The sequence below is a fragment of the Ruditapes philippinarum genome, unplaced genomic scaffold (genome assembly GCF_026571515.1).
Source record: "Ruditapes philippinarum isolate M1 unplaced genomic scaffold, ASM2657151v2 ctg1064_1_1_1_1, whole genome shotgun sequence".
Taxonomy (NCBI): domain Eukaryota; kingdom Metazoa; phylum Mollusca; class Bivalvia; order Venerida; family Veneridae; genus Ruditapes; species Ruditapes philippinarum.
Window position 1 is genome coordinate 238,103 of NW_026854044.1, and position 9,485 is coordinate 247,587.

General features: G+C 32.0%; 1 protein-coding gene across 1 annotated transcript; it reads left to right on the top strand.

Annotated features, from left to right (window-relative positions):
- LOC132738756 (carnosine synthase 1-like) lies at nt 1-5,756 on the top strand. The gene is made up of 7 exons (XM_060726347.1): nt 1-130; nt 1,461-1,577; nt 1,937-2,153; nt 3,021-3,180; nt 3,626-3,909; nt 4,611-4,697; nt 5,122-5,756. Exons 2-7 carry the CDS (start codon nt 1,491-1,493, stop codon nt 5,598-5,600), a joined length of 1,314 nt encoding a protein of 437 aa, XP_060582330.1. The 5' UTR covers nt 1-130; nt 1,461-1,490; the 3' UTR covers nt 5,601-5,756.
- The last annotated feature ends 3,729 nt before the right edge of the window (nt 5,757-9,485 follow it).

Here is a 9,485-nt window from a genome sequence, read left to right on the forward strand (position 1 = left end):
GTGTCAGTTACTATCACTATTGTGAGATCGGCTGCATACTGTGGAGGTCGTATAAACTGACCTTATAAAACACCGACGATTTAAGGACATATATGATTTATGCCGTACAGCTTCATCTGTAAAAGTAAAGGTTAGTAATAGGAAAAATAAAAGGGTTTATTTTATTTATTTATTTATTTATTTATTTATTTATTTATTTATTTATTTATTTATTTATTTTTATTTATTTATTTATTTATTTATTTATTTATTTATTTATTTATTTATTCTTTTTGTTAATATTCTTTATTTTATTTTATTAAATGAAATATTGAGAAATATTAATGAAAAAAATTGTGTGTTTTCATTTTGTATTTTCACTGTAAAGAATTTATTTTTCACAGAAGTGAAACATATTTTCCGTATTTTCACTGGTGTCATGCCGGACAACATTCTTTTAAAATCTGCCATTACCAAAATTTAAGGGAAAATCTTTCGAATTGTAATGTCAAAAAGAGAAAAATGTATATAATAAACAGAGCATTCGAGTTTTTCTATAAATGCAAGATTTATTTTCATCTTGTGGTATGAAAATTATAATATTTCACTCGTGGCTACCGCCACTTATGAAAAACATTTGTATTTATTTTCATACCACTCGATGAAAATAAATTCTGTATTTATAGAAAAAATGGAATATCCTCTATTTGTTTTAGTTATTTCTTATTTATTTATTTATTTTCTTTTTGTTAATATTCTTCCTTTTTTATTACAATATTTTCAACTTATTTATTTATATTTGTATACATATATATCTTTTTAATCATTATTTATTTTAAATTAAAAAAAAAGAAAATGTTGTAGATCATGAAATTTAATCAGTATCGTGTTAAAGTGATATACTCACATTAATAATTATTGAGGCAATTAATTGTCTATGTCTATAACGATGACGCATAGAAAGATTTTGAAAAACGGTGCACGGGCAATCGGATAGCACGAATTGGCTTAAATAACACGACCTGTGGTAGCTTGAGTGCCATTGGTTGAATAGTTAGTACATTCCGCTATTAGTTTTAAGTTAAAATAAAAAGTCAAAATGAATGAATAATTATAATTTAAAAGATTTTGTCTTTTTATTTGCTTGAAAAACTCCAATAATTCACATAAACAGCTCATCCTGTAAAGAATTGTTCATTATCATGATTTTTACGGAATGAACGCACAAAACTCGTACTGGACTTGCCCACAGCACTTTCAAATATTAAAAAAATATTTAATAATCGATAATCAATAATCATAGAGTTTAAAATTCGTCTAAACGCTAGACCTTTATTAAGAAGCCGAAATCAAAAGTGCGACATGCCTTACAGCGATAGTGACACTTGACCATATTTTCCCTCTAAGTCTCTTCTATGCCAAGATTATTTTGCTTAAAAACTCTTGCTTGCACTGAATAATAACCCTTTCTGAATCGTCAGTTTCAGCACGTAAGTCACGGTATTCAAGTGATGGAAGGAAAACACGTTGTTGTTATTGGTGGTGGATCGTACAGAATGAGACCCCTATGGCCGGACGCTGAAAAATACGGTATAAAGGTACGTGTACCTGTGTATAGGATCTGTTTGTAAAACAACAGCGACAACAACAACAACAACAAAATACAAACTTGAATTTCTGGTTGCATGATACCATAAAATTGTAGATACCATAACATTGTAGTAAATGTAAGAGGTTAATAAATTACGGTTGGTTTACATATTCCAGCTCAGATGATGAAATAAAAAAGATAAAAGATAAACGCTAGAAACATACATGTATGTGGTAAGAACTTTGATACACAAACATTTTTAGAACTACTTTTATTTATTTTAGGTTATACTTGATTGAATTTTTGTCGCGCTATTAATTTTGGACGAAAATATTTATCAAATACATTTACCGTTACTGATTCCAGGTCATACTTGTGGAATCTGATCCAAATCATATTGCACGAGATCTTGTGCATTGTTTTATAGAGTATGATTTCTCTGATCATACGAGGGACCAAATGCATGCCGAAAATATAATAAATACGATACATGGTATGGGGATGAAGATTGATGGTTGTCTATCATTTCTAGACAAGTTAACTCCCTTGGTTGCACTCATTTGTGAATCATTAGAATTAAGAGGTATGGTATTCATTTTTAGTTTTTAGCTTTTTGAGATAAATCATTATTTAAAGTGTATCTATGGTTATTTACTGTAATAATTTAAACAAAGTATAGATATTTAACCATTGTAAAATATAATAAAATCAGAATAATGAATAGGGCTTAAGCCACTACATAAGACCCTGTCATACACTTCCCCTCTCTGTTAAATGACGTCTCGTCATTTTTAAATGTCAAAGCCTTAACATTGTATTAAATAAATATATAGTATGGTTACAAACATCTACACTACAAGGCCATTTATATAACCATTTCAATACTGTCAGTCCTTTCATTTACTTTATAAAAATAAAAAATCATCCGTGAAATTTTGCAAAAGGATTTTTTTTAATGACCAATTATTCGACATGCTTGCCTGTTTGCTGAACAATACATATTGTAGATAACTTTCTTAAGGTAGTCTTACTGTAATGATATCCCGCCAAACAATTCTAACATCGGCCAATATCGTAATATATCGGCCATTTACGGAACGTTTTTATTTCACAATCTTCGGTATTCAATACGTTTTAACCGTTTATAACCGGAATTTAGTACATAGCGATAAAGGATGAGTGATTGTTAATGATTTTATGCCCACGATTTTGAAAAACAAAACAAAACAAAAATAGAATGTTTTGGCGGGAAAGCATTAAGAGACTACCTTAAGAGTATAATATGTTAAGCAGAGGGTTTGTCTAATTTAGTTATAAATCTCTTTATATTGCTTAATTACTGCTTGTTTGAAAGTCTTTATAAAAATATTGGTCTTCTAAGCATTGATTCTTATCTGTATTATGCAATGACTTATTAATAAACAGTTATATTATTTTTAATAACATTCAGGTCTGAGTTACAAATCAGCGATTATAGCGAACTCGAAATCACAAACACAGAATGTGCTGAGCATGAACATAAATGAAACTGAAGCGTCAAATGCTGGTGTATTTTCTTCAAAGGCAGTCCATCTAAGAAGTGATTCGGACTGTGATGATTTACCGGAAAGGTTACGCGTTATATCTTATTTCCTAATTTAATTTTTATATATAAATTTATTTTTATATATTCAGGGTTGCTTTTTATTTGAGGCTAAATCGTCTGGTTTGTTCAATTGATCCATTTTTATCATCTTCAGTTTTAGAGCGGCTTTTAGTTTTATTTTCTGTTGGAAAAAAACAACAATTCCGTATTTAATGATTTTATCTTCGAATTTTATTTATGATTTTTATCTACATCATATCACCGTTAAGACTTTTTTCTAAACAGCGACCGAGAGCTGTTTATGACGTGTCAGTGACATCTTAAACCTTTAGAAAAACTGAAAGCTGCTTTAAGTTTCCTGCTGCGAATCAAAAACTAGAAAATGTTTAGGTCTTCATAACATAATTCTGCATGTGAATAAATCTAGGACTTTTTAAAACTGTGTTTTTTTTTTTAATTATTACTTTCAGTTTTAAGTTTCCTGCTATACTCAAACTAGACAATTGCGCATTTGGAATCGGAGCTTGCAAAGTAAAAAGCAAAGAAGAAATGAAGGAGCAATATCAACAAATAACAAGTTCTCTATGCACAGATTCGGCCTTTCCCGGGATTGGACTCAGTCGCGGCAATTCAATGACAACATTTGAATTTCACTCTGGTACAGAACATAATGTTGATGTCATTTTGTATGACAAAACTCTTGTATGGGCATCTATAACTGATAGCGGGGTAGTGAGACAGCCATATTATATAGGTAATTTCTCTAATTACTACTATTTACAGTCTTAAGGTATGGCTTACAACATTTTAAACCTACGTCAGGTTTAAAATGTTATTAAATATAATACGAATAATTTCGCGCGTTATGGAGTATGTTGGTTCATCTTTACGAGTAATAGAAGGAGCATCGAAACAGGAGGCTATCTGATTTGTAAATATATAAATATATAAATCAGATTGCCGAGTGTCTTGATGACCTTTCTTTTATGTATCATATACACAAATATACACAAATAAAAACGCATTTCCTCTCGTCCCAGAAAATAATTACCAATGCACGAGCATTTGAATATGTTTTTTCTATCGTTATTTCTTTCCCTATTGTCCCCAGCTCTGAAGTGAGGGTAGCTAATACCTGCACCCCAGGTAACTCACTGTAAATGTATATGAATACGATATATAACTGCGACACATTCTTAACAAAAAGGTTCCAAAACTATGATGCAACAAGAATTAATGCTCGGATTGAAACTAATTTTATATACTACAAACCTAATTATTTCATAGTTGGTACAGCCAAAACACCTCTTAACACCATTTTAATATGAATAATTTAATAAATGAAATGCATGAATTAACTTTAAACAAAGATGGAATTAAAGAAATTTATACTGCAAAATCTTTGACTACATTTAAAAAACACACAACATTTTGCCTTCATTTTTCACTCATTAGGTACTGCTAAACGTCTACCTTCATTTCTACCAGACGACAGCCGTAAAAAGCTAATAGACGCTGCCTTCAAATGTTGCTTAGGGATAGGTAAATATCAAATTTATTCAAAATCTATCTATATTAAAATATAAGATAAAATAACAATATTTAGACTCAACTCCTACGATCAAAATTCCAAACCTGATTGTACATAGATATTGTAAACTATTTTTATTGGTCTTGACAGTTTTCTTTTCTCCATATTTATACATCCCCTACAGTGATGACTTTCTATTATCTAAAATAATGAACAGAAAATGATAACACCTTATCCGAGTGATTATGAATATACACGACTATTCAAGTTTTTTACAATACCATGAGAGTGAGTGAGTGAGTGAGTGAGTGAGTGAGTGAGTGAGTGAGTGTCAAATATATGTACAAATAATCTGTACGTGATAAAATAACAACCGTATATATATATAAGTGATCTTATCATGTATGTATGTAACTATAAATTATATTTTTAAAGGTCTAACGGATGGAACGTTCAATGTTGAGTTAATAATGACAGCCAACGGACCAAAACTTGTAGAAATCAATCCAAGAATGTGTGGCTACGTCTTCAGGGATTGGATAATGAAATTGTACGGAATTGATATCATGTTATATACAATGATGATCTCTTGTGGAATAAAACCTGAAATACCAAAAATTTCAACAGACACAATACAGATGGGCGTAATGGTTATACCATCTTTACATGGAAAACTTCTTACAGATGATCATTACAAAAATAAATTGAATGAAATGATTGAATGTGGTGACGTCACATTTCTACAATTCCTTGATAGTTTTGAGCATCTGTCCACTTACGACCAGCCGTTTGGAAATGTTTCTGTGTCTGGTACAAATCCGATAGAAGTAAAGAGAAAATTGATGAATATATGTAAAGCACTCGACATTGACCAAAACGATTACCAAGTTGACAACTTTATAAGAAACTTTTGAGTATCACACTTGATTATGTACATGGTTGGCTTGATTTTTGCAATTGAGGGATAGAACAAGCATGAATATAATCAAATACATGTATGTTAACAATTACTATATATTTACGACTATTGAAGACATTTGAATTCTGATTACAATACATAAAATAAAATGTAGTCCAATGTATTCTAACTTTGTGTTTATTTCTCTCTGCTTTACGCTGACTTCGCCACCTTTTTTGGCTATATCATGGCGTTATATTGATTTAATTAACTTGCCTTCCTGTATAAAGAAACAAGTACTCAAGTGACTGGCTACCTGAGTTATGCGGACGACAATGAACTTGGAAAGCGGTCTGTGAACTATACATTATATTTTGGGGATTTCTCAAAACACGTTAAGCTGTATGCAAGTCTAATACAAATAATTTCTGATTTTTAGATACATTTTATTAATATGGTATTTGAAAGAAAAACCAATCTAATAAGATATAATAGAGGAATCACAACCAATGTCTCTCAAAAGTCTTGGCATTTTCCATTTCATAAATTAATTATAAAGTTCGTGATTTTCACGGACTAGTTCATCGAGCGGGTAGCGTAGTCTGCGCCTGTTGTTTTCTTGGGGTTTCCTCACTATCGTTCTCAGAAGAGGAAAGCCCAGCAGCTCATATTGTCGCAAATGTCTCGGGTGGGAGCGATGCTGTATGCAGTCGCTAGATCCTGATCGACTGATTGTGATTGTTGTCCATCTACAAGCTGTGTCTTCGGCTGTTCTGCTTGTCCAGGTGCTGATCTGTCAACAAGGCTGCGTTCTGCGTCTTCAATGGCCGCAAAAAGCTCTCTGAAACAATATGCATATGCATATACATGTAACAGTGTTTATAATATACTAAGATTTTGTTACTGATTGCTTTTTGGAAAATATTGTTGTACTTTACGAAACCAGTATTACATTGATCGTAATGGTTTAAAATCTAGTCTAATCATGTGTAAAAATGCCTTTAAATCGTCGTGTACCCAAATATGACTTGTTTTGGTAACATGTATTTCGTTTTGTAAAACAAAATTCTTGCGAAGTAGAACACAACGATTTTTACAATTAATGTAATTACATTAATATTATTGCCTTATGTCAATGTTCCAGATCTGTTTCTGTTGTTTGGCCATCAACTTGTTTAGTTTTGTTAACAGACGGTCCGGTATCATACCTGTTTCCCAGTTGCAATTTTTATGTTTGTTTTATAAGCTACATGTAAATAGGATTTTACATCAATTTTACTTCATCGTCTGTTGTATTCACAGGTTTATTTTCTTGCGCTGTAATATCGTTACTGAAATAATAATAATAAATATCATAACATAACATAACAGACTATAGTTTTTTAATTGTAAAATATGTAAAATACATTGTACATTCAGTCTCTTGTAATTCTACTCAAAGAATGGCTATATACATGTATACAATGTAATGTTTATCTTTTATGTTGAAATGTTTGTAATTGTGAACAGATGAGACGATAATATATAAAATTAATAACAATTCAACTTGTCAATTTAGTTCCCTTTTCCGAGAATAACAATACACTTTCGTTTGCTGCTCGTTATGATTCTGGCTGCTAACATACCCGACATACAGAACACTATCTGGCTTCTCTAACGTGAGTGTCTCGGCCGTTAAGGATACAGTCCGAGGCCTCTTTCCAAAAATCAATGGGTACCTAAGACAATTTATTGAATGACGATTACAAACGCTTACGCACCCTATAACAAGTAGAGAAACTGATAGCGAACAACATGGATCCAGACCAGCCTGCGCGGATGCGCAGACTGGTCTGGATACATGCTGGTTGCAAACAAATAATGTTGGTTTTGTCGTGGCGCGGCTCAATTCTTTGTTTGTAAAAAAATAAAAACTGACATATAGTTACATTTACCGTAGTTGTATGATTATCAATAAAACATGAAGCAAACTTTTTTTATTTTGATACAACCCCAGGGGTTAGTTCGTACTTTACAGCTAAATTTCACAGTCCGTTTTCGTCTTCACAACTTTACTAGTCCCAAACCGATTTCCCATCATTAGACTCATTGCTCGAGACCAGCTATCATGGAGATATTTTGTCTTATACGAGAATCGAACCAGAGGCCTCAGGATAACTAATCCGATTTTCTTTCCATGCGTACAGTGGTTCAGATACATAAAACCTCGCCTTTGTAAGCACTTATCATGTTATGCGAACTATTAATTTATCACGTACCAGTGACGTTTTGCGACTTCTTAAAACATGATATTGCACGGCCGAACCAATATTTTTGACGCGAAACCTTTTGCGTTATACTAAAGCGCTAAATGTAAGCGTTACACTACAGGCAATCCAATGAAAAATAATTCTTTTGAACTTTATACAGTCTTTATTTGGGGGATGTGATAGATAGAATATTATGCTCATTCATGTTTATTTATTGAGCATTGAACGTACACTCATTCAAGATCCTCTCTATAAGTTGTATTCGATTATACATGTAGTCGTTTCATATACTATTTACTTCAGTACAATGTATGTTCTTACTGAACTGAACCATATACATGATGATAGGGTGTCTAGCACAACATTTGCGAAACGCCAAAATGTCTTACTTCAGACCGAGGTATCGTATTGTTCTTCATACAAAATATATGTCAAGTCTATATACGAGAAGAAACAGATAATAACTTTCCAAAGACAAGGTGAAATCAAAGATTTTTCTTTCATCGAAAATGTCATCAAATTTGAGTTTATTACTCTTTACTACATGCAAAATGATACACTAACTCAGTCAATATAGTTGAAACAGTTGGGGCATACCGTGAAAATATATTGCTTTGATTACGAAATACAACGCCTTTTTAGTACGTTTAGTTAAAATACAATATAAATATATACATTATTGTCGATTGGACAAGTTATACGACATGAATAACCTACATTTATATATTTGGTATGATCTTTACGCTTTTAGGCATTGTACAACTTTGTCACTTAGTCACAAACAAGCATTATTCGTCCCTAACATCACCTCATTTTTGTGTGTTTTTTTTTTCTGTTTGTGTGTGTGCGAATATGATTGAAAGAGACAATCCACACAACACAATCTTGGTAACGTCGGTCGAAGAAAGATCTTCCCGTGTGTGGGGTTTATGCGTTTGGAGAAATTCGAAAACATAGAATTACTTACATTGTCTAACTAGTATTTTGACAAACATTTGTCCTTCATGTCTTTCAAACATTACAGTATTAATAAACCTGCAACTGATCAGCCTTCTATCAAACAAAACACATTTGTAAGTAGGTCTTTAATTCTACAGTAAGTATGGGCAAAAGAAAAGGTAGCCAACTATTATCAGTCTAACGGAATAAGAAATGCGACTATTTAGTTCAATGAAGTGCAGTGCCCCAATATTTGCGCCAGTAGGCCATTTTTATCCGAACGTTTTCTAAAACTTACCGTAGTAACATACCCGTCTTTGTGGATCTTGAAATCATGCTTAACATTTATATATAATTGAGTTCGCCAGGTCAAAGAAAAAAACACATTGTTGTTATATGACATATGTTTGTGACAAGAACGCGTCACGTTGAGGTCGACTAGACCTTTTGTAAACACTATTTCTTCGAGATACATGTATCTAATGTTTTTCGAATTGCGTTATGCTGGATTAACGATTAATTGTTTGAAAAATTCGATGGAATACTTGAAAAAATGGAATATTTTTACAATTTAAGATATTTTATAAGCTATTACCTGCAATTAAATGTAGCCTGCGGTAACTTTTTTTGCCCAGAAAGGTACGGTGTTTCGACCAGAAGAATGACACTTTCATATTGCGTGGAAAAGTTATGGAAACGCTCTATCATCGTGA

Bases quoted from the DNA above. Each gene is read 5' to 3' on its own strand.
- LOC132738756 (XM_060726347.1), top strand. From the start codon at position 1,491: ATGGAAGGAAAACACGTTGTTGTTATTGGTGGTGGATCGTACAGAATG. The intron at 3,181-3,625 runs GTTACGCGTTAT...TATTACTTTCAG, and splicing joins TGTGATGATTTACCGGAAAG to TTTTAAGTTTCCTGCTATAC. The intron at 3,910-4,610 runs GTAATTTCTCTA...TTCACTCATTAG, and splicing joins GAGACAGCCATATTATATAG to GTACTGCTAAACGTCTACCT.